Source organism: Carettochelys insculpta, chromosome 2 (assembly GCF_033958435.1).
Source record: "Carettochelys insculpta isolate YL-2023 chromosome 2, ASM3395843v1, whole genome shotgun sequence".
NCBI classification, from domain to species: Eukaryota; Metazoa; Chordata; order Testudines; family Carettochelyidae; genus Carettochelys; species Carettochelys insculpta.
In genome coordinates this window covers 161018876-161043781 of record NC_134138.1, presented here as the reverse complement: position 1 = coordinate 161043781, position 24906 = coordinate 161018876, and the positions used below count along the sequence as shown (strand labels likewise).

Genomic DNA, 24906 nt, shown 5'->3' with positions numbered 1-24906 from the left:
TTCCGACTGGAAAAATGGACGTTTGCTTACCATGGGCAGGGGATGAGGGCAATGCAGTATGGGAAGATGATGTCAAATACCAGAGAAAATACCCACACTGCTCTGGGGATGAGGGAATTGTGGGATAGGTGTGCACAATGCACTGCTGCAACAGTCGATGTTTGCCAGTTTAATGTGGCACCAATAAGTTGGCTTTGTGAGGAGCACTGGGGTGGGGGGGGCGTGAGGATAGTCAAATTTGAATTTATAAAATCCAGCATTACAAAATCGAGATTAATGAAGTTGAATTTATCTCATAGGGTAGATGTAGCCTTAGCTATGAATTTCCTTAAACGTTGCAGTGCTTCTCCTCAATGAACTGCAAAATCAGTATATTGTTGTTTATGGTTTCTTAGAGGACCTCTTCTCATTACAGCTCACCCCCCCATCTTATAGCCTCACAAAAGAGTGACAAAAATTTCTCCCCAAATCCTTCCCTGACAGAGACCCAACTTGATTTCTTTCCCAGGGTGAGGTTCTTTCCTTTGCCTTACACACAAACATCTGCCTGTTGCCTGAATTCCCAGCGCTGCCCATTGTGACTTCATGCCATTTCACTCCCAAAGCCCGAAGTTCAACAGCCGTGTTCTTCCTGACTTGACTCCCTTTCTTCTCATAATAGTCCAGTTAAGTGAGACTAATTAGCAGAGCCAGTTGGTTTAGGAAGTCAAGCTGAAAAACGTGGAAAATTTCTGCTGGTGCCTTGGAGAGAACAGGAGTTACTCATGACAAGAAACCCCTTTCCACCTCCCTAGTGCCAGAAGACCTCTCTGAACTAGCCAGTTCCTTTGGGATTGGGGATTCGCTAGAAGGGGAACAGAAATGTATACTTTGCTCTTTATGATGTTTTATGCATGAACAGTTTCGTTCATTCTAAAGTGTTCTGCATAGATACACAAGGCAAGCCAGGCAGCTATTTTATATTTTCTTTATCAGAAACTATGTATAACTTCTCCTTCCCCATGGAATATAACTAAACCAATTGTTTTGATTGTCTTTCCTCTAGCCTTTTCACTTCTATTTGTAAAAAAGGTATTTACGTGACAGAAATATTCTTCACCTTTTAACTTGTCAGTTTCCTCCACCCCGACCCCAGTGAATGGGAGTTATTTTCTGTTTCTTTACTTTAAGCCACATTTCTTTTTTTAGACAATTTCCAGATATCTGATACAATATATAATGAGGAATTAGGTTCCATTACAAGAAGGCTTAACCTTCACGAAAAGCATTCAGAGCTTGCCAGGAGTCATCAATATTTAACAGCTGTTGTTATTATGAAATACTTCATAGGCTAATGTGGCTTGTCTGCTTGCACGCAATGGTTTGAACAAGAGCCAGGCCACTGTCAGAAGCAAGAGAGATTGACAGCTGGTTAGATTGCGTGACAGTGAGGCTCTGGTTAGTCAGCAGTCTGCTTCTACGAAGGGGCCTGGTCTCCCTCTGGTGTTTTTCTCAAAAGGAATTCCTCAGCTGGGGAAGGAAGCAGAGCACAGGGTGGAGTTTCAACTCAGTAGGTGGCTCTGTGCCCAGCTCCCGCCCACATGCCATGAAGATATCTGTGAGCTTTAATCATGCAAAGCTGTGAGGAAAAAAAGTACACTGTAAAAGGGCTGGAGGAGAATGTAACTGTCAGAAGATGGCATGTCTTTGATACCCCATGTACATGGGAAACACATTAAGCGCAGTAAGAAGGAGGCAAATAACTTTGAAAGAAAGTGGTGAGGAGATTTTGAAGGAAAAGAAAGTAGCTCAGTCTACTGACTTTGGGACCTTAAATAAATGCCATTCTGCAGTTAAACTTCAAAGGGCAGGCACATTTCAAAGAGTCCCTTAAGAAGAAGCAGACTAAGAAAACCACTAAGTAGGGAAGGAAGGCTTTGTGTTATTGCTAGCATAATTTAATCTGGCAGTCTGGTGGGCCCTGCTACAGTACTGTACTCCAGGCATCAGGCTATCTGAAGATAGATTTTGTAGGGAATTTCTTTCCTGAAACACTCATGTAACCTGTGGGCTGTGGCATTTCAGAATGAAAAGTTAATAATCTCATTGTTTGGTAGTTTATAATAACCCTTTGATTTGTAACGTGCAGTCTGTGGAGTCTAGTCCTGAGTGTTAAGGTGTGCTCTACATCAACGGTGAGACAAACGGTCCTGTTTGAGAAATTCACGCACAAAGTTATTTTTCTATCCAATAGAGTAGTACTCTTTTGGGTCTTAAGAGAAATTAATATGTATAGAAAAGGGATGATGTTCAAGAATGTAAACGAACATATAGTTAGCTCCCACCACATGTTCTGAGTGTCCTAAACCTCCAAATGCCAGAAGCTGGGAATGGATGAAAGGGGATGGATAACTTGATGATTGCCCTGTTTTGCTCATTCCCTCCGAAGCATCTGGCCACTGTCAGAGACAGGATACTGGGCTAGATGGACAATTGGTCTGACCCAGTTTGGCCATTTTAATGTTCTTCAATAATAGTGCCTTTTAGTTGTTTTCAGCCTTTCCAGAATTATGGATTTTGATTCTTACTTCTCATTACGCCAGCTCTGCTAGAGTTCGTAAATCTCTCGGCTTTGTTGCCTATGCACCATATGTCTGTCCCTCTTGTATATCAAAAGAGTTTTTCTTGTTTTATGTCTTCTTTTGCAGAACAGCTCCATCTTCTGTTTTACTTTGTATGTTGGGAGAAAGCAACAGACAGTTTGTGCTGAGCAAAAGCTGCTCCTCTGTCCATTTCCTATCTGACCAGCTTTTTGAACCTGGCATGTTAGCCCCCTCCACTCTAAATTGAAGGCAGTCTTATCCAAACAGTTATGTGTCTTCCCAGATGGCATTTCCAGACTCCATAAATCCAAATCCTAATTCTTGACACTGCTGATAATTCCATCAGTTTGCCTCTAGTATAAACTTTGCCCTTCCTCTTGCTCTTGGTACAAAGAGAAACTCTAACAAGACATCAGTTCTATTCCTGTTGTCCTGCATCATCCTTGATTTTTGTTAAATCTCCTCTAATCTTTTCCCACATGCCTGACTTGAAAAGGATTATTTCCCTCTGGCATTCTTCAGGCACCTCTGTTCTTTTTGTTACATCATTTGTCCTGAATCTATGGAGGCAGCATTCTAGTTAATTTTCAAATTTGGCCGTACGTGTCTCAGATCAAGACTCCTCTCTATCAAATCACCAATCAGTATTGCTTGCACCTTTCTGCCTTCTGGTTTGATAAGAATGGAAACAATTTTTTTTTTTTTACATTTTCTATCAAATTGAAAAATCTCAACTGAATCCACCAAAACATTTCAGGTTGATCTGAAACAAAATTATTTTTGTTTTTATCAGTTTCAAGTCAATCAGAATTTTTTTTTCTCATTTTTTTCATTTCATTTTGTTGTTTCAGGTGTTTTTACCCTTCCTTGTTGTAGGTGGGTAATTTTTTTTAATCTAGCAAAATTTAAAACCGAAAAGCAGTTTTGAATGAAAGTCAAAACAAAATGTTTCAAAATGGACAAAATGAAAATATTTTGACTCTTTTTTAGTTGAAAAAAATTTTTCAGTTGAAACTATTAATCAAATGAACCATTTTGGTAAATATTTTCAGGCCTCCCAAAGTTCTTTTTTCAATGTGAAGGTTTTTCCAAAAACTTTACCTGATTCTGGTCGCTGATAGGCCTAATCTGGCCATTGGCTTCAGCAGAGCTCAAAAAACAGAAAACTGTTGGTCGTGTTTACTTGTTACTCCCAATAGGGTGATATTTTTCAGTTTCTCCTCTACATTCCCGAATATGTCCTGCTCTTTTTCACTGGGACTCCATTTTTGTTGCATTCATCAATGACACACTGTCATCCACTTCAGCTTGTCTTTTGAACTCTTGGTGCATTAGTGATCAATCCCTGCTCTCCTGATGAGTTGGTTCCACTTAAGGATTTTATATTCATATTTAATTTTAATGCAGTGTATTCTACCCTGAGAAGGAATGTATAGTGAGGAGGTAGCAATGCTGTTCCAGGCATAGGGAACATTTTTCTGCTTCTGCAGAGCACATTCTGGTTTTTTAGCACAAGAACGACTACCTTGGCTGCTGCTGTGGGTCTGTTCACATTTTGGGGCAACGTGTACACTGTGTTATGAAACAGATAACTATGTGCAAATGTATGTGAATTTCTGGAAGGTAAAATGACAGCATAATACTTTCCTGTTTGGAGATGGAATTAGAACTAGAGGGACTATGGAACAAACATCACTTGTGCCTCTGTTGCTGTGTTTGTGTGAGCCTGAAGCCTAACAAACAGGCAGGAAACGCCAGCCTGCTCAATGAAATAAAATAATGCTCTCCTCTTACAGATGGGGTCAGCTCCAGTGGAATATTTGACAAAGCCAAAAGAAACCATAAAAATAAATCTGTATTTCCCCTTGCCATTCCCTATCTGTCCTTCAACCTACATAAAGATAATAATCCTCTGTGCAGAGAATAATGAAATGTGCTGTTGTGGGTTAGGTGAGCAATGCGGGATGGGAAGGTCTCTGCTGTCAGAAATTGCAGATGCATCTTCTCTGTAACACCCAGTTGCAAATGGCATTATGACTGACCTTACTGATCATAGGTGCAAGCTCAGTTGAGCAGGGGCATGCAAAAGATAGTTTTAGACTAAAACAAACCACAAGAAGCATCCCCTAATGTGCACCTTTCCAGAGGCACAAGAAATTACACCTCAGTGTTGCGGAATGGCTTACAGGGTCGAAAGCATGAAATCGTGGTGGCTGGGAAAACTGCAGCTTCAGTCTTGTTTTATGTAGTTTTGGGGTAGTCTAGTATGTTTCCCATAACTCAGTTGAGGAATTCATTACTTACACTGGAGATTACAGTTTTAAAAGTATTAGCCCATGGTGTTATTAGCAGTAAATGTTCATTATCTGAACTAAGAACCAATTAAAATTTCTTAAGTAACTTCCTCTCCTTTGTTCTGTGTTGCCATCATATGTTATGAAAAGACAGCATGTCTCTTGACTCTTTGTAGAACCTCAAAGTAATAAGGGCCTGATCAAAATCTTGTGGGAATAAGGAGAAATCACTCCAATAAATTTTTGATCACATCCTTTGTTATTTTCATCTAACACTGTTAAATCAATGAACATTTTTAGCCAGTTTGGGGTCTTATTCAAACTGCATCCAGTTGTCTTTTTTTTTTTTTTTTTTTAAGCAAAGAGCCAAGTAACATTCCAGGACTTTTTAAAAATATATTCCTCTGAGGAATTAATTATTTCAATTCTTTTATCCCTATTTTGGGGTTATTAAACCATGGCTGTTACTCCAGGCTGATGTGGGGGTGCTGGAAAAATTTATATAGTGGGGGTCCCAAGAGCCATTCAACCAAACTATAAACCTTGCATATTATGAAAACTGCTTCAAAACAGTGGGTGTGGTAGTAATCTCAGCACCTCTGCTTCCAGCACCTTTGGGTCAATGGTTGGAGTAGCCTATGTAAACCTACTGCCCTGGGTCCACTTAGTGGCAGACCCTTCTCACTGTCCTTTGACATCAACAGAGCAGAACCAAGGACTGTATTAGTCTTTAGATGGACTATATTGCCTGGAACATTTGGATGGAGGCGAATGTCCCATCTCAGTTAGCCATCATAGCTGTTTCATGATTCAGGTCAAATAATTAAGATCCAGAAGTGATAATGAAGTTGGCTCTTTAACTTCATTGTTTATGGGTAGAATCACAAGGTTTGCTTCATACTCCACACTCCCTCAGTGATCCACATTCTCACCTAGTAGATGATATGTAGAATCAGCTCTGTCTTCTGGATGACTCTTCCATTATTGTCAAAGATCAGAGTGGATCTGAAATTATCACACTTTCAGGAATTCAGCCGCATTTTAATTCCAGAAGGGGCTGAAATCTGATTATTCAAAAATATTTCAGAAACAATATTTACAGCCTGTGAGTGGGAAAAGTGGTTAGCCAAAGTAATCTCCCTTTTGTTTCCATCAACTCTTGGCATTACCAGTGGCTATTTTGCCATTTTAATTCAAAGTTTTCAGGATTTCCAGCCTAAAATCAAAGTTTGACTTCAATTTTGAAAACAAAAAAAAGGCATTTCAAGAATATACGTGTGAGTTTTAGCTCTATTCTCAGATTGCTAGAAGTAAATGGCCAAGATCATTTCATGCCAAACTAAAGGTCAAAACAGAAAATAAGAAAACTCTATTTCTATCACGTATCCCTTCTGAATATCTTATGAATGCTGTTGCCATTAGTTAGAATTTTCATAACATGTTTCTTTTATAAACTAAAAAAGCTTGGAAGTTTGTCAATTCTTTTCTCTGACGCTTGCCTATATATTTGTTGTTTTTATATGCAGAATGTAATAATGGAAAAAACACATTTGGTAAAAATAATGTGATAGGTATCATGACAAACAGGGAAAGAACTTTATATAAAAACCATCTGGGCTGAGAAATATGTGCGTCTCTCCCTGGGACCAACAGTAAGCTTTAAGTAACTAAAAGCCCTCATCAGTATTATTTATATTGTTAATTACTTTTTTTTTCAACAGCCATTCAAGAAAAGCACTTTAGGAAGCAAGTTAGTCACACAACAAATGACAACCTATCCAGTGAGATTACTATACCAGAAGGTGGACTCCTACTAGAAGTGAGTGATAAATGCTATCATTTCTGGTTCTAAGATAATGCATGCAACTTAATAATAATAGTATTAAGAGTTATCTAGTCTGAGCCAATATTGAACAAAGAGCCTTGCACCGTGTTAGATTTGCACTGCTAGAAGTGTCTGCTGTTGACTGGGATGCAAGACCAAGGTCCAGAACTCTTGTGGATATGAAAGATCTATTTGCCTTTATTCTTGCAAGAACTGCATCAGTTATGGAGTCTTAGGGTACATCTACACTTACTGGAAGATTGACGCAATGGTGGTAGTTGATCTTCCGGGGTTCGATTTAGCACACCTAGTGAGGCCACACTAAATTGAACCATCAGGGCTCCAGCATCAACCCTGGTACTCCTAACTGTGGCAATAAGTAAGGGAAGATCTCCCATTGACCTTCCACTATGGAGACAGCAGGACAAATCCATTTCCAATACCTTGACTCCAGCTACACAATTCACGTAGCTGGGGTTGTGTATCTTAAATCCATTTTTCGTCATAGTGTAGACCTGGCCTTACTCAAATTCTAGCTTGGATGATTGTGTTCTGAATCCCTAAACATCCTAGTAGTTTTAATTAAAACAAGGGTCTGATTCTCAGTTCTTCTGCTCCTGCACTTACAGCAGGCATGGGACAGGGGTGAAGATTGCTCTTAAATACTTACTTGCACCCCCGTGGGACTTTGCAGGGAGTTGCCTGATTTCTGGTATGAGCTGGAGAAGCCTGAGAACTACTCTAATTTAAACAGCTTTTGATGGCTTCCTAGGAGTCAGCAACCGCAGAGGAAGTCTTCAGGCCACTTAATGAGGGTTGCTGGCCTGTTGTAGGCTGCCTGACTGGCGACGCCACCTGGCTGGTTGGAAGAGTCAGTGGACCAGCTCTTGTGGTGACCAGCAGCAGTTCATTGGCTGCTCAAAGGATTTGCCTGTGACTGTGGTAGCTCCTGCCTTGTTCCCAGCCCTGCTTCTGCGCTGCCTCATTCCAGGTAGTCCAGTTCTGACCCATGGGCTCCAGTCCTTTACCATTTACTCTGACCTTTGGCTCTGGTGCCTGGCCTCTGATTCCAGCTATGACCCTGGCTATCAATAAGACTCATGCTTGCTCTGACCATTCGGCCTGATTCTGGCTCCGGCCACTAGCACGACTACATTTGTCCTGATCATGTGACACGGTGGGCACTAGAAAGCAGAGGATAGCTGCTGTGCATTCCCGATAGACCTCCATTCTGTTTCTGACAGGGACTGTATGTAGGGCTGGTGCAGTACTCTTACACCAGCTCTGCATCAGCAGGGAAGATCTTTGAACGGAAGTTATTCTTGCAGCACTATTGCTGTCTCCTTAAAGTGACATACAGGGGCCTTAGTGTAACTCATATTCAAACCCACTAATCTTATTTAAAAGTAGAGCTGCTATGCACTCATAAACAGCCTCTGAGGCCCACCCCAGCAATGGCTACATTTTACAGATAGGTGAAGCAATGCCATTTGAGCATGAGTGAGTGTTATCTGCAATAATTTCCACATTCTAACTGTATAGGGAATACAGTTAATATCACTAATAGCTAAAGCAGTAATTGTCTAATTTTTAAAGGCCCCCAGGCTATATTCTTTGTGTTTGGGATTTTTAAGGTGATCAGTGCCATATACATGTAAGATATAATCGTTAGAGGTCTAGAATAGTAGCCCTGTGGCTACAGGAATGCTTAGAGAGTACAGGTGTGTATAATAAATAGGGCCTTCCAAATTCACAGCCATGAAAAATGCATCACGGGGTCTGTGGGTCACGTCCAAGGGCCAGCAGCTCAACTGACCTACGGCTCCCCCTCCATCCCAGCACTTCTTGTACACCTTGGAACAACTGTTCAGTGGCATGCAGGAAGTGCTGGGAGGGAGGTGGGGGAGGGGGAGCCAGGGACAGGGCGCACATGGGGGATGGGGCCGAAAGAGGTGTGGAAAAGAAGGGGTGGAGGGGGAAAAGGGATGGGAAGAAGTAGTGGCAGGGGTGGGAGCTTGAGAGAAGGGATGGAGTGGGAGAGGCAAGGGGGGAGGGGAGCTGAGTTGGGGCTGAGCACCCCTGGGAAGTTTGGGGGGTACAAAATTTTACAGTCAAAATGGGGGTACTCAGGTTTGAGAGCCCCTGCCCTACACTGTACAGATTTCATGGAGGGGAGACTGAAGTTCTTCAGAGTGGGAGTCCTGACCCAAAAGGGAGTTGCCGAGAGGTTACAAGGTTATTTTAGAGCGGGTCCCGGTATTGCCACCCTTACTTCTGTACTGCCTTCAGAGCTGGGTGGCTGGAGAGTTGCTGCTGTCAGCCAGGTGCCCTGTCTGAAGAGAGTGCCCTGCCAGTAGCAGCCTAGAAATAAGAGTTAACAATATCATACCATGCCACCCTTAACTTCTGCTTTACTGCCCTTGGAGTGGGCAGGCAGAGAAGGGCTGCTGCTGACTGAAGGCCCTGCGTTGCAGGCAGGAGCACAGAAGTAGGTTGGCAATACCACACCATGCCATCCTTACCTCTGTGATATTGCTGACAGTGGCTCTGCCTTCAGCACTGGGATCCTGGCCAGCAGCCACCACGCTCCAGCAGCCCAGCTCTGAAGGCAGCACTGACCAGTGACAGCACAGAATTAAGGCTAGCAGTGCCACAAGCTCCCCTTCCACTCCCCTCCCTCCCCGCCCCGCATAAAATAACCTTCTCAATGTCCCCAACACTCTTTTTTGGGTCAGGACACTACAATTACAACACCATGACATTTCAGATTTAAACACTGATATCATGAAATCTATGATAACAAAATGTGGGGAAGATTCCTTGATTAGCAGAGACTGAAGGGGACAAATCTCTGCAAATTAAGCCTGAGGTTTTTCCACTTTCTCTTAAATATACTTACTGTCAGGAGTGCTGGGAGGCTACAATGCCCATTAAATTCAAAAGGGAGTTGCAGGTGCTCAGAATCAAGACTTGTATAGGATTTCAGTGTCAATTTGTGGTGTGTGTCCTCAGGGAAGAGAATTAGTTACCAGTTATTACGCTTTCCATCATCTCCTTTCACCCATAGCAATTCTTACTCCCTGTGGGGTATTTGAGTTTCTCACTTCTCCCAGTTGCAGCAAGGGAGTTTAGGTTGGACACCAGGAAAAATTTCCTAACTGTCAGGGTGGTTAAACGCTGGAATAAATTGCCTACAGTGTTTGCAGATCATTTGAGATATTTAAGAACAAATATCTAACAGAGCTGATTGAGATGGTGCTTGGTTCTGCCACGAGGGCAGGGGACTGGACTTGATAACCTCTTTAGTTACCTTCCAGTGCTAGTATTCTATGATTCTATGTTTTACTGCCATCTTCCCTTATTTTCCTGTCTCCCCTCCTTTCTACATTCGTCAGGAGAAGAGAAAATAAAAAACCCTTCTGACTAAAATCAAGGCTTTTAGGGTTTTTTTTTCTTGTATAGCCCACTTGTATGACCTTCTGTATTCTCTTAGCCCCAAGACCCAATTGGCTTGCATCCTGTAATGAAGTTTAACTTTCAACTTCCAAAAAATTTTCTATGGCCTTGTCTACACTATGCAGTGATTGATCCACCAGCCGTTGATTTATCATGTCTGTTGTAGATAAAATAAATCAAACTCCAAGCTCACGCCCATCAACACTGGTACTTTACCAAGACGAGAAGAGCAGTCAGCATTGTTGGGAAAGCAGAAGTAGATTTGATGGTGCCAGTCAGTGTAGATAAGGCCTCAGGCCCATTTAATAGTTCCCCCCCCGCCAGTTATTCGTAATGTTGCTCTAAGACTGCTTGGTCACCACACAGTCCTGGTATTTATTACTTAATTACACTGTCAGTTTGCCCATGACTGTGACATTCCCTGTTCACTGTATCCCTCTGTCTCAGAAATGGAAGTTAGCTGTTTACAGACAACTGTTATAGTTTCTTTCCTTATTAAATCTGGCCCAGATTTATTAACTGATTTGGTTACTGCTCCTACTAAAAACCAATAGGCTTTAAGGGAGCGGAAAGTCAGTGATCTTCCAGGTGTAGTTTGGAACCATATTCTAGAAGGCTAAATGCATAAGTACAACTGATGAAAACAGAATCCTTTGGCTTGTTTTACCCTGCGTATTTGAGAGTGAGCCAGGATTTCTTTAAAAAATATCTGACATTCCAGTGATTCCAATATCCTTTGGGAAAGACTTGGTTCTGTAACTCATTCCGTTCTGTGAGAGTATGTGGGGATAACCCGGTCCACTCCTGGTAGAGATCTGTGACATTTATTCTGTCACTTGAGGAGAGCATTTGCTTTCAGCACGCATGGCTAATTGTTAGCTTCAGAGTGAGGCAATCTCATACTGCTTGATTCTGCGGAACTTAAGTGTGTCTCTTTGAGCCTTAAATTGTTTGTTTTGACATGTGCATGTGAACCTAGTAATTCACACTCGTGGTAGCGAGGCCCATTACGAGATTTGCATATTAGCTGGTAAGAGCTCAGTTCTGCCATTTTCTTTTGTATTGATTCCTATCACATTCCATGTTTATTTGTGATGATTTATAAAACAGAATTAGCAGCTATCAGTTGCTAGGCACTGTTGGTAATTATTTAAAAATTATAAATGAACATAGACAGCAATAATTGATGCAGACTTTCAATAACATACCCCTTCCTCAACATTGTGTCTTAAGCAACATCCAGCTCCTACAAGTCCTGAAAAAACGACCGGTCCTGTAGCACCTTAAAGACCAGCAAATTTATTTATTAGGTATGAGTGTTTGTGGGTAAGACCCACTTCTTCTGAATATCAAGATACAAAGGTTATTTCAGACCAAAGAAGGGTACAAGGGACACCCCCTGCCAGAACCTTCAACTGATGTAAATAAATAAGTCTAGTTCCACTTTGGTCCTTAATTTTATTTAGGGCCAGATTTTCAAACTAAGTCTCCAGGCACATTTTACCCCAGCATTTAATTTCATTGGTGAGTACACATACTACCTGCTTCAGATCTGAGAAGGTGATTTGTTGGGCTCTTTGGGTTGTTTGGGTTGTTTAATATTTAGTGATAACAGCATTAAACATTGGCACAATTTAAGTAGAGGCACCAAAACAGGCCTGAAAAATTGAGTTCCTATTGGAAAATTTAGACCCTTAATCTGTTTTTAACTCTAAATTGCAGTATTAGACATAACTGTGGATGAGTACTCTGGGCATGATCCAACCCTCATTGATATCACTGGGACTTTTGGACATAGTCCTAAAACCCTTAGTCAAAACTGTTACAGAAGTCAAGGGGCCTTTTGGCTGAGTAAAGAATCTGGGATTTGGTTCCTGGCAAATGAAATTTATTTTAGAGGCATTATTGCAATACTTGAAAAAATGATGGTGAATAACAGGATTTCACCAGTCTATTTTAAAGTGAAATGAGTAACTACAGCTCAGGGACAAAGAGACATTTTCAGTTGGTGTCTACTAATAGATTTGAATCAGCCAACATTAACATATGTTCAAATTTCATTTCAAGATGCATTGGGAAATGATATAGTAGAAAACATCCCATTGGTGTTGTTCTGCAGTTTGTATAAGGAAATAACACAGGCAACCTTTTTCCTACTGTTTCCTGTATTTTTAAAAGTGTTAGTGTAATTCCATTTCCTCCTTCCACACTTTGTGTAATCAGTACTTAATAAACTCTGATTTTGAAAAAAGTAGCCTAGTTGGAACTTAGTCGGAGGGCAATACCTTTGTCTTCCTGTTTTTATTTAAATACAAACTTAAAATTAAAGAAGAATTAGGAGTCAACACACAAGTGGAGGATTATTGGATTCAGGTTGTGGAGGGGTTTGGGACATCAGAAATTACTTAGGAATTTGATGGAATCCGTATGGATAAGTTTACCATCTGTTGTGATTGTGAACTACTTTTCAACTTTATCAAAAGTTGACATCTCCTGAATTCAGTTTTAAAAGAGATGCTCTCACTAGAACAAATCCTGCACTACTAAGGTCACTACTTCCCCTTTGCATTATTTTGTTTTCAAATGTGCTCTGGTAGTCAGAACATTTTCAAAATAGTGTATTTGTATAAAGTGTTTGAAGATTGTGTTTGTGGTTTTTTAAGTTTAATAGCACTTTTGAAAATTATCTCAGTATTAATTCTTTTGTCTTCAATTGCCTTCCGTTGTGAACCATACACTTCCTCCAGGAACGCAGATGACATAATCTGATCTGGCTTTAATCACAGGGGATGATTTATGGAGAATATAGCTCTAAAGGTCACCCATAGTTTGGGGTCAAGGGAGCCTAACTATCTTCTGTTCCACGTATATTTACTTTCTATGCCTTTTTAGAATTGCTTCTAATTTACAGTTAGTAGTAGGCAGAGCACGAGGGATCTTTTCAGTGTTTCTGCTCCCTTCTGTTGTCTTCTTAAATGGGAATATACTAGGAATATATATCCATCTTTGAAAGGAGACTGTGCATTGGAAATTGCGTGCGTGTGTAACAATATGAATGTATTGAGTTTCTACCGGAGCTTGGCAGAATACCATTTTCCCCAGCCAGGAATAATTTTGAGATGTTGAAAAAATTTTCTACGTCATACCTAGATGAGAAATCAACATCTCAAAACATTTTGTGAACCAACAATCTAAAGGATACTCAGTTTGGGTCATTCAGAATGCTTCATTCCATTTTAAACCTTTGGAAATTATTATAGGTAATGTCAAATTCTAAAGGAAATATTTATTTCAAACCAAAATAAAAACTTTTTTAACATCCTTTAGGATGAAATTCAGAAACAGTACCTGTTTCAATTGGTTAACAGAACTTCACCATTTTTATGTAGTCACTTTGCTACATTTTTAGGACTGGCTTCAAGTACAGTTTTTTCAAATAATTTGTCCTATTTTTAAAAAAATATTTCTCTCCCCGGTTGCTGTGTGATAGACCCACACAATCAACAGGTGAAAACTACTAAGTGGTTATTAAAAAGGAAATAATTACATTGACTAAACAAAAAGTACTCTTAAATACACGAGGAAGAAAGAAATGAGTTATTTTTCTATAATTTCTCTCAGTTAGGGCAATCGCTGCTGTGTCCTATGACAATAACAAGAAAAAAGAATCAAGCAGTAGTATAACTGAAGTGTATTTCAGGGACTTAATTTCATTTGCCATGCCAAAGCTCTGTGTTCTATTTGACGTTTCCCTTAACTTGTTTATGCTGTACAGTACAGAAAAGGACATTACAAGATCTAACTTCCTTTTAACTAATTCCCTTCTGGTATAGCAGTGAAATTACAACACAGCTGACTGCTTTTTAATTGAACATTTGATCTAAGCCGTGTCTACACGTGCATAAAAATCAAAATAAGCGGCCCTTTTCTGAAAGAGCAGGAGGAGCGTCCACACGTGCGAAACCATCTTTCGAAAGGAAATTGAAAGAATGGGGTGCAGACTTTGAAATCTGAACCCAATCCCAGATCAGGAATATTGGCCCCTTTTGAAATACTTAATCAAAAGAGGACGTGTAAACACTCCACAGTTCGCTTTTTCGAAATACGGGTCAGCCGTGGTGCCGGTCAGCTGAAGCGCAGGACCACTCTAGCTGGCAGCAGCGGGGCTCTATGGTCCTTGCGTTCAGCTGCCTTAAAGCTGCACGCACGCAGGAAACCCATGGCAGAAAGCTGAGAGTGTGCTAGGATCAGCCTCTGCATGTATTCCAGCCCCACTCTCCAGCGCTGCAGCATGGCCAGCAGCCAGCCCCCCTACGAGCCCCACAGCCCCCCTCCAAGCCCCCCCGGGCTCCCAGGGGAAGGAAGAAAAAAGGGCCCCCTCCTGGATGGAGTGGGAGCTGCAGGACCTGCTCGGACTGTGGAAGGACGAGGAGGTCCTGCACGAGATGGGGGTGAAGTGTTGCAATGCTGCTGCCTTCGCCTGCCTGGAACAGGGCCTCCACACCAGGGGCCACCCACAGTGTACCGCAGAGCAGGTACGCTCCAAGGTAAAGGAGCTGTGGCAGGGCTATGCCTGGGCCAGGGACCAGGCCGGCCATTCCGGAGCAGCTCCAGCCACATGCTCCTACTACAGGGCGCTCCAGAGCATCCTGGGGCCCCAGGACAGCTCTCCACCCCCGTCGTTCCTGGACACCTCGGCCGAGGACCTGCAGCTGGAGGAAGAGGAGGAGGAGCAGCCCAGACCGGGGACCCAGGAGGGCAAGGGGCCACGGAGTGGTCAAGTGAGGAGGGGGACCTCACCATCGTCCTTCCCTCCTGCTCCTCCAGCTGGGTGACCAGGAGCCGGACATCCCCGGACGTCGCCGAGTGACCCTCCAGTACGTACAGGGAGGGGCGCACACCTACTCCACAGGGTGGGGGCGAAGTAACGGCTAGTCGCCCGCACACAGGACCGGTGGGCCCGGGCCGCACACAGGCCAGCCCCCACATGGGATGCAGCACCCCACAGTGGCCCACCAGTGATTTCCAGCACCCGCCTTCAGTGGACAGCACCGCAAGCCACACAGGGGTGGTGGCTGGTTTGTGCTGGACAGCACCTGGGGCCTGCACACCTCAGGCCAGGAAGGGCCACCTGCAGGAGAGACCCATGGATACACTCCTGGGCCAGGAGGCTCAGCCCATGGGGGGTGAGTCGGTGCCCTTTGGGGGGTCAGTGTCCTTTGGGGGGAAGGGGCCCCATGGGGTGGGCTTGAGCGGGTGGGCCACAGCCTGGTCTCCTCCGTCCGGGGCACATTACTGACATGCTGTCCTCCTCTCCACACAGCTGCACCATCCATGGGCCAGGAGAGCCCCACACCATCCCTCGTCCCTGAGAGCCCCCTGCAGCCCTCAGACGCCACCCCAGGTAGCACATTGTTGAGGCTGTGGCTGGAGGGCCCCCCGCCGGGCCGAGCGGGACCCAGCCAGCCAGCGCCAGGCCAAGGTGGCCGAGCAGCACCTGTGGCTTGCCCAGGCTGAGATGGAGTGGCAGAGGGCAGCCTGGGAGAGGCTGCTGACCACACTGGAGGGCATTGGCCACACCCTCTGGGACCACATGGCCACTGTTGCCCTCCTCCTGGCCCCCCCAGCAGCTCCTCCCACTGAGCCTGCACCCTCCGCCCCTGCTGAGCCTGCCCCCCCATCGAGCTTGCCCCCCATCCCTGTTGAGCCTGCCCCCCGCCCCTGCAGAGCCTGCCACCCAGCCCTGCTGAGCTTGCCTCCCCCGCCCCAAGCCTGCACCCTCTGACCCCACCAAGCCCTCATCCTCTGCCCCCACCAGGCCCACTCTCTGGCATTATCTCCAGGTGCTACCCACACCCTCTCCTCCCAACCGGGGACCCCACACCCGGGGAGGCAGGGGCTCCAGGGGCCGACGGGGCTTGTGGCCCACCACCCCTGTCCCAGAATGAGCACCCCGCCCCCCTCCAAGTTAGGTTTTCCACCCACTCTACATAGTTAACAGAAATAGAGTGGATAAACATTTATTTTGTTGTTCACCACTCTGTGCTGTGCTCCTCAGGGGGATGGTGGGTGGTGGATGTGTGGGGGCAGTGCTGGTGGGGGTGGGGGTGGCGGGGACAGTGAGTGACAGATGTGCGTGAGATATGGGTGTGCATGCGGGTCAGAGGTGGCTGTTGGCAAAAGCCTGACTGAGGGCCTCCCTGATGCAGTGGCCGTCCAGGTGGGCCTGGCAGATGGGGGCGGTGCCCAGCTGCTCATAGCCAGCGCCAGCCAGAGGCCCCCCCACAAGGACATAGGCATCCTGCTTTTCCTCCACAGCATTGTGGAGGACCCAACAGGTGCACACCACCTGGGGCAGGCTGAGGACCACGACCTCCAGCCGCATGTAGAGGCACCTCCAACTCCCCTTTAGGCACCCGAAGGCCCGCTACACAATATTGTGGGTGTGGCTGAGGCGCTGATTGAATGCCTCCTGGGTGGGGTCAAGGTGTCCCGTGTAGGGCCTCGTGAGCCACGGCTGCAGGGGGTACGCTGCATCTGCCACCATGCAGAGCAGCATGGTGACGTCCTCCAGCACTGAGATCTCCCGCTAGGGGACAAAGGTGCTGGCCCCTGTGCGCCAGCAGAGGCTGAAGTTCCGGAAGACCCGGGCATCATGGGTGCAGCCAGCCCAGCCCACATAGAGGTCGATGAACTGGCCCCTCACGTTCACCAGGGCCTGGAGCACCACCGAATGGCAGCCTTTCCTGTTCACGTACTGGCTGGCGCTGTGTGGCGGGGCGCAGATGGGGATGCGAGTGCCATCCAAAGCACCGATGCAGCTCGGAAAGCCCAGGTCCTGGAAGCTGGCGACGGTGTTGTTCAGATCCCCCAGGCAGACAACCCTATGAAGCAGCATCGCATTGATGGTTCTGACGACCTGTGGGGGAGAAGGGGGACTAGTGCTCTAGTGCGGGTGTGGCATGGCGGCCGTCTCCCCCCGCCTTGGGCTCATTCTGCCACCCTCCCATCCAGCCCCCTTTCCCCGCTCCCATCTAGCCCCTGCCCCATCCGGCCCCTTGCAGCGGTTGTTTCCCCTTGCACCAGCCCCCCCACCCACCCATGGGGGACGCGTGACCTGGCCCCACTTTACCTCCATAAGTACAGCCCCGACAGTGGCCTTGCCCACCCCGAACTGCTGTCCCACGGAGCAGTAGGAGTCCGGGGTGGCCACTTCCATATGGCGATCGCAACCCATTTGTCCGGGATGAGGGCTGGCCACATGTAGGTGTTGGGGTGCCGAAGTGCAGGGGCGAGCCAGTGGCAGATCTCGTCGAAGGTCTGCCTCGACATGCGGAAGTTCCTCAGCCACCTTTCCTCGCCCCACTCCCCTAGCACCAAGTGCACCCACTAGTTGGTGCTGCTGGGGTGGATCCAGAGGCCTCGGGGCACTCGGGGGGTTGCCCGGTGGTGCCCCGGGTGGGGGAGCCCCACGGCTCCCAGGGGGACCACCAAGCCACCCGATGAGCTCAGGTGCAGCTGCAGCGATGGTGCACAGCACTGCCAGCAGGGCATCCATAATGAGGGTTTTCTTCTGCAGAAGCTGTTGCTGGGCCTCCATCATAGGCATGGGTGGGCTCTGCCTGGCTGGGACAGGCTGGGCAGCACTTGCCTCGTGCAGAAGGGAGGGTGGAGGGAGGGGCCCTTTAAAGGGGGTGGCTGGCTGCGGCCCTGGCAGGACTTGTAGGCCATGGGACCCCGTCTGCGGCGTTTCGAAAGAGGCCTTGGAGCCGTGTGGACACTCTCTTTTGAAAGACCTGCAGCGACACTTTGAAAGAGTGGATTGAAATGCCAATCCGAAAGTGGCGGCAGGTGCTCCCTTTTTACGGCTGCTATTTCAACCGCCAAACTTCAATTTTCGCCCTTTCGAAAGGGCGCTTACGTGTAGACCCAGTTCTATTGATTAATCTTTTTCCTTCCTCCTTCCTTCCTCTCTTTTTGCATATTAGCCAGTAACTTCCCTTCTGCATTGTTAACTCTTTGAATATATTTATGCAGAAATCCTTGAACTTTTGTGCATGATCCAAGTTCTACTTTAATTCCCCTTTTCTATTTACATGCTCTTGTTCTGCACCTATCTCAAACCAGGCTGTTCATCATAGTATAACCCACCCTCCCACCTGGGATCACTTTTCACAACCTCTTCCTGTTTCAGCTCTTATGCTATTTGAACATCTTTGGAGACAATCCAGAAACCGTGTAGCTTCCTCCATTATAAACTGATTCTCTCCTTTATCGAATTCATTAGCTTCTTTCCCCAACCGACTCCAGAACCTACATATCTCAGGCTACAGAGTTCTTTTGAAAGAAGTCCTTTTGGAAAATCTCTTCTGAAAGAGCTTCTTTCAAAAGAGTGCGTCCACACACAAAAAAATGGATCAAAAGAGTGATCTGCTCTTTTGAAAGAGAGTGTCTGCACAGCTCCCACTCTTTTGAAAGAACGGGCCAGGGATCGAAAAATTCAGGCCCCATGAGGAGTGCTCTTTCAAAAGAAGGGCCCAGTAGAGTGACTGCACATGTTTTCTTTTGAAAGAAGTTTTCTTCCTGAAACAGGAAAGGAAGAGCGATTTCAAAAGGAGCGCCACATTCTTTTGATTAACTTTCAAAAGAACGCTTTTTGTGGAGAGATGCTCTATGGGATCTTTTGAAAGAACCCCCATCTTTCGAAAAGCTTTCGAAAGAACTTGCTAGTGTAGACGCAGGCAGTAAGTGTTCATCTGATACATCCAATATATGTATTTTAACAAAGGACCATGGGAGCAGCAAGGATGTGCTGGACTGCACACAGACTTGCACCTAAATAACCAAATTGGTTTTAATTCATACTTTTTGTTCCTTTGATGCAAGTCTACCTGCGAATGCTTGTTTCGGAATAAATGACCTATTTTGGAGTGGATAAAAGTAATTATTTAAGTAAAAATGTATTTCAGTTTTACATTATTGTATGTATTGCTAATCCTTTGTTTTCTTCGTATTATATAATTCCATGTTGTTAACATGGATGATGTGTGTTTATTCCTTTATTTAGTTTCCTAATTGTTAGTGGAATTTCAGATTTTACACCGAAATGTCATCTTAAAGAGAGTCATTGTGTCAAATCAGAACAAATTAACCTCCTTAATTATGAGAACAACATAAACATCCGATTGTAATCCAATAGCTATATTTATAACTAGCACTGTCTTGCAATGTTCACAAATTAAGTAAGTTGAAATGCTCTGACCTGGTTACATTTTTAAGGCAGTGGAGAAACAGCCTACAAGCACCTTCAGAGAACTGGAATAACGGGATTCAGTAGTGAATAAAGTGATTTTTCTAAATCATGAATTGTAATTACATTTACAACATTATATTGTGAATTTAATATCATTTGGGTAATAACATGTTAGTCTGGCTATGGCTATACAAAATTTCATTTTGTTAATATATTGAAACTCTTTTCAGTGTTAATAACGAAGTAATTTTGTTTTGCAGTGGCAATGACTTTATGTTACATTTTGGCTTTATAAGAGAAACTTTGAATAGATTTCAATACTTTGTTTTTTCTTACTTCTGCTTGACTAAACTTGAATAAGTTGCCTGACAAGGTTGCACTCATAGGAAAACTGGGTATAAAGCAAGCACAACAGGCGTAATCTAATATACTATTCCCTAATAGCCAAAAGAGTATATTCATTATGGGGTGAGAGATCAGAACAGAATGAGACTTCCTTAAAATGCCTGCCTACTTCTCCAGTCCCGGAAACTTTGAGAAATTAACCTCATCAGAACTATTACACTTTCTGAAATCTTAGGAGCAAAAAATGGGGGGGAAAGGGAGTCGGAATTTCTACATCTTTCCTGGTCTGTTCCACAAACACACTCCAGAAACTCAGTTTAAATTCACCCCTTCCTAATGTTTGGCTTTTTAAACTATAAAGTAATGAAGTTCTGCTCCAAACTTAGGCATAAGCTTTACAGCAGCAGCAGCAGCAGCAGTAGCAGCAGCTGCTGTTGCTGCTTCCAGGATTCCTGTCTGGACTATTCAACCTATGCCCTCTTCCAAAAGTTCCACCTCCTCTATCTTACATCTAATGAGCCACCTGCCTCCCTTATAGTCCGCACAACCCACTCTGCTCTTTCCCAGCAGACTCACTAGTTGCCAGAAGGGTGGGGTGTTTAATAAACACTGCTTTTCAGCTACAAAGTCGCTTCTAGAACATCGAGACAGTCCCCACAGTCTTGTTTTCCTCAAACTCCATGACACCAGGGCTACATCTACACTAGCACACTACGTTGAAGTAGGCTATTTCGAAGTAACGACATTGAAATAGGCTACTTCGATGCGTATCATCCACGCATCCCCCGGGGCTGGTGCCGCCGATGTTCGACGTCAAAGTAGTGACGGGGAACGTCGAAAAGGCTGCCCCAGAAGGAAAAGCAGAGCGTCCACACACACAAGTGCCTCCCTTCGAAATAAGGGGCTAAGAAAGCCTGCGGGTGGGGTCATAGGGCAGACTAGCCATTCTAGGGCAACAAAATGCTGCTCCCTTAAAGGTCCCCTCCCAGACACACTCAGCCTGCACTGCACGAGCCCTGCGTTGGTGACAGCAGCCTCACAGACCTCGAGCCCGCAGACATGGACATCCAGCAGCAGCTGGAAGCCCTCCAAGCCGCCTCCTGCGGAGCAGGCGCCCTGCTAGATGCTGCGCAGGCAGCTGTCCAGCAGCTCTTGGCAGGGGAGCCCTCCCCAGGGGTACAAGGGGATGCCCTGGACCATCGGGCCCTCCTGCTACTCCCTGCTGGGTGTCCCGCCGACTCTGGAGCTACCCCTCCAGCACCGAGTGGTGGGAGCACCTGGTTATGGGGGAGTGGGACGACGACCAGTGGCTGCGGAACTTCCGTGTGAGCCGGCAGACGTTCATGGAGCTCTGCCAGTGGCTCCCCCCTCACTCAGGCACCAGGACACCCGCATGCAGCGTGCCCTCCCCATCGAGAAGAGGGTCACAATAGCAGTCTGGAAGCTAGCCACTCCAGACAGCTACTGCTCCATGGGCCAGCAGTTTGGCGTTGGCAAGGCCACAGCTGGGGCTGTTGTGATGGACGTAAGGAGGCCTGGGTCTGAACCCACTGGGGGTGGGGGGCCCAGGAGAGGTACCTAGGGAGGGGCGCCTGGGGAGGGGGGTCTGGGGGGTCCTGGGGAGGGGGGCTCAGGTGGGGGACGCAGGGGGGCGCACTCTACATACCCTCACAGACACCCATGTCTCCCCACCCCCTGTGGGTGGCCCCTTCCAGTGGTCCACCCCTCCCACCTCCCACTGGGGCTGGGGCATGGCACTGTCCATGGGTGGAGGTGCTGCTGGGCACTGGTGGCTGTGGCACCATCCCTGGGCCATGGTCTGCCCAGGCCCTGGCAGGCTGGGGTCTGCTGGGGATGTGGGGGCCCCCGGTCAAGTGGTGCCCCCACCCCATGCTCTGTGGGTGTGTGCCCTGTGGGGTATATACCCGATAGTCCACTGCCATGGTCACAGGAGGCCTGTCTGGTGGATGCCCGGTTGGAGCTGTGAGAGGGGATGTCCAGAATGAGCTCCCCCTACTCGCTGGACCACTCTGTGGCCGGGGTGGAGGGTCCTGGCTCTGGCCCTGGGGGTGCAGGGCTGGGCTTTGGACCCGAATCTGGTTCTGAGGCCTTCTGGGGCTCGTTGGCTGTGGTGTCAAGGGTGGCTCGGGGGGAGGAGATGTCTCGCAGGCCTAGGATAGCCCTGAGCTCCCAGTAATAGGGGCAAGTGGTGAGGGTAGCCCAGACCAGCTGGCCGAGTCCCGGGCCTGGGTGTAACCCTGCCGCAACTCCTTGACCTTACTCCTGACATGGTCAGGAGTGTGGGCAGGGTGACCCCGGGCAGTCAGGCCCTCGGCCAGCCAAGCGAATGCCTCCACATTCTGCCGCTTGCTCCCCATTATGTGGAGCACCTCCTCCTCACCCCAGAGCCCCAGCAGGTCACAAAGCTCAGAGTCGGTCCAGGAGGGGCCCTGCTTCCTGCCTCACCAGCTGGAGGCCTGGGAACCCTGGGATGGCCCGGAGGGGGGGAGCCGTGGGGGCACTTGGGGGGCTGGCTTGCTGCCGTGGTCTCCCTCTGGGCTGTGCAGGGGTGCCTCGTGGCACAGCTGTTGCCTGCACGGTCTCAGCTTCCTGCTACGGGGTTTCCAGGTCCCTGCAGCTTTAAGAACCACTGGGCACAGAGATCATAGAGCCCCACAGGGGCTGGACAGCATGTTTCCGCCTAACAGCTGATTTCCGCCATGGCGGACCTCACTGTTTCAAAGTAGCAGGACGCGGAACGTCTACACGCTTCCTACGTTGATGTTAGACGTCGATGTAGGGTGCTATTCCCATCTTCTGATAGGAATAGTGATTTCGTCATCTCGCCATCTAACTTCGATTTGAACTTCGAAGTAGAATGTACTGTGTGTAGACGCGGTGCACGCTATTTCGAAGTTGGGCTTGCTACTTCGACGTTACACTCTAGTGTGGACACACCTCAGAATTTGTTCCCCCACAAAAGTGACTGACACTTTACTCCATCGTATTGAATATGTTATTCAGGAAAACATGAAGCATGTTAATTTCTGGAAAAAAAAAAGTCTTGCAGAATTACAGGAATAATGCACATTGATAATTATGGGTGTGTCTACACCAGGAACTAGCTTTGAAGTTAACTTTGAAGTTAGACACTACATCCGAGTAGCCAGCAGAGAGTCTGCACATATTTTTCCTTACTTTGAAGTTAACTTCGAAGTAGGGAGCCCAGCTTCAAAGTCCTTACTCCATTCCCAGGAATGGAGTAGTGCTCTACTTTGATGTTTAACTTTGAAATCGGGTGTGTGTAGACGCTCAACTTCTAAGTTATTTTTGTAGTGTAGACACAGCCTATGCTATTTGAAAGAAAGCTAAAGCAGAAATGTTGCTATGAGCAATTAGAGTAGGTGGGGAAGCTGCAAGTCGTGATGTGCTACAGAACAATGGTTTTCAACCTTTTTTTCATTTGTGAACCCCTAAAAAATTTCAAATGCATGTGTGGACTCCCTTGGAAATCTAAGGCATAGTCTGCAGACTCCAGCCCCAAGATCTGTGGATTACAGTGTGAAAACAACTTCTCTAGAATATAAGGTATCACCAGTATCTAATTTAAGATGCTTTTTCTAACACCAAGATAGGTCTGTCATTTACACTAGCAATTACTGTGCAGAAACTGATGGAAGCTGATTACAGGTGAAAAATTATGAAGTTGCTACTCTTCAATACTTGATTCACGTATGTGTTAGAAACACCGCTGAAGATTCTAGAGCATTGTTTGTGCATGCCTTTATTTCCTCCACATCACAAAAATGTTACAAGACTACACTACAGATTTGCATTATTTTTATTGATGAGGGTAGATAGGTATCCTCTTTAGCTAGGGTTTGTTATTGCAGATTTTAAGAGTACTGAGCCATCAGTGTATTAGGCTGTAAATTCTCAAGCAGAATTACTCAGGGTTGCATTTTATATTGGACAAATTCCTGAGAAGAAAGTTGAAACACTGTGAATAGCTACAGAACAATTAAAGGATAAAATTAAAACATGTTATTGCCCTGGTTTTTCTCCTGTCTACAAATATAACACCTGCTTCCTAGGAAAATAAAGCAGAAATTACACAAATTATTACAGAGAATGTTTCCTTGTTTTAGAAATTATAATTTTAATACAGGCACAGTATTTGTACAAGAGCAAGTACTGTGAGAGTTGAACCTTTCTTTATCAGTAAAAATAAATAACAGGTAACAGTGAGGAATAACACAGATTAAGATATTCCATTCTTGGAAGAGTTCACATTAATTTATATACATCATATTGGTTGAGAAGGAGTACCAAAAAGTGTGCAGACAAAACTTTGTCAAATTTTAATGTGCACTTGTGATAATTGCATAGGTAAATGACTTGTTACATATCCGAATAGTGATTTCCACATCCAATTACCATGATTGTGTATGCAATAATCTTTTCAAATGCCTCAGCACAGTATTATAAAGATATAATCATGAAGTATAATATCAGTCCTAACAGTGTAAGTGTGATGTTTTAGGGATCACCCAGATCCGTAAGGGGTTCTGTTACAACCTGCCCTGTAATTGTGGGGTATCTTAACTCTGTGCTGTTCAGTTATATAGGCTTTCATAATAGCCCATCCTTGATATATTTAATAGTACAATAACGTTTTCTACAATCAGTTGAGTTAACTTCTTACACTTTGGGTTTAAACCTTCTGTTGTCCCCTTTGTGCATCTGAATACTAATAGTTACGATAATGTTAACTGTTGTCCAATGGAGCTCCTATATTCAATTGGTATAGTAATTCATGAGTGATTCTTGCCACTGTGGTCGCATCTACATGTGTGCTGCTGCTGGTAGGGTCATGCAAATGACGGCACTTGACAATGCAAATGAGGTGCTAATTTACAAATGTGCCACCTCATTTGCATACACTTGCGTGATTGCTGTCTGGGCAGAGGCTTCAGTCGCCACAAAACAAGCTGTGTAGACAGGGTTCTGTTGACCAAACCCCACTTGTCGACAGCCCCTTATCCCTCATTTTTTTCAGGGATAAGGGGGTGTCAACAAGGGGGGGTTATAGTCAACTGAACCCCATCTACATGGCTTGTTTTGTGGCGATGGAAGCCTCTGCCGGGACAG

General features: G+C 45.7%; 1 protein-coding gene across 1 annotated transcript in view; it reads left to right on the top strand.

Moving 5' to 3' along the window:
• The window catches only part of AHRR (aryl hydrocarbon receptor repressor), a 113763-nt gene that overhangs the window by 57119 nt on the left and 31738 nt on the right, over positions 1–24906 (top strand). The window contains exon 4 of the mRNA XM_074985989.1: positions 6598–6695. Within this exon, the coding sequence (XP_074842090.1) occupies positions 6598–6695 (98 nt within the window). The remainder of the gene's footprint in view (positions 1–6597; positions 6696–24906) is intronic.